Source organism: Penaeus monodon, chromosome 30 (assembly GCF_015228065.2).
Source record: "Penaeus monodon isolate SGIC_2016 chromosome 30, NSTDA_Pmon_1, whole genome shotgun sequence".
Taxonomy (NCBI): domain Eukaryota; kingdom Metazoa; phylum Arthropoda; class Malacostraca; order Decapoda; family Penaeidae; genus Penaeus; species Penaeus monodon.
The window spans coordinates 31310086-31310883 of NC_051415.1; the positions used below are offsets into that span (position 1 = coordinate 31310086).

General features: G+C 48.4%; 1 protein-coding gene across 1 annotated transcript in view; it reads left to right on the forward strand.

Annotated features, from left to right (window-relative positions):
- Positions 1–798, forward strand: part of LOC119592417 (MAM and LDL-receptor class A domain-containing protein 2-like) — a 13061-nt gene that overhangs the window by 6065 nt on the left and 6198 nt on the right. The window contains exons 11-12 of the mRNA XM_037941238.1: positions 57–234; positions 513–710. Of these exons, the coding sequence (XP_037797166.1) occupies positions 57–234; positions 513–710 (376 nt within the window). The remainder of the gene's footprint in view (positions 1–56; positions 235–512; positions 711–798) is intronic.

The following is a 798-nucleotide window of genomic DNA, read 5'->3' on the forward strand; positions in this document are numbered from 1 at the left end:
AATCTAAACCTAATCACAACAGTCACTTAAATCACTAACATCGCCGTTCAACGCAGGCCTTGGGACGGGCCACAGCAAGTGGAAGTGCTTCGGCGAGAGTCTTCCCTGCACGACACCTGGGTCTTCGTCGAGAGGGATATCCAAGCGAATATTATCGAAACCAACATCCGGATCAGCATCGAAGCCAAGCTTAGCACCTACCAAGACGGAGATGCCTCACTGGATGACTTGAGGGTTGGTTGAGTTAAAAAAAAAAAAATCTGGATGGTCTCGGCTGCGTTAAACATCTGGAGGGTTTTGGTTGTGTTCCAAAAATATGGTTGGTTTTGGCTGTCTTAAAAACATTTGGACAATTTGGGTTGTACTGAAAAATCTGGAGGGCATTAAAAAGTCTCCAGGGTTGTTGTGTTAAAAAGTCTAGAGGTTTTTGTGTTAAAAAGTCTAGAGAATATTGGTTGTGTTTAAAAACCTGTTGTTGCAGTATCCTAACTTCCTTCTCCCGTAACTCCCAGGTGTCGGTAGGCCGGTGCCCCGACCACGACAGCATGTCCTGCTCCTTCCAGCAAGGGCTGTGCGGCTACGAGCAGGAACAGGAGCTGGACGACCTGGACTGGCTCTGGCACGACGGGAAAGGAGACGACGACGTCTTCCTGCCTCTCGAAACCCACTGGCACTTCTACTACGCGTACCTCAATACCTCCGCTCCGCCGGTGAGTTCTTTAAAGGGGTGGTTTTGTTCATTCAGGGAGCTGCTGAATGCTGCTCTTGTTGTTGTTTGTCGTGTGTCTTTTTTCCATT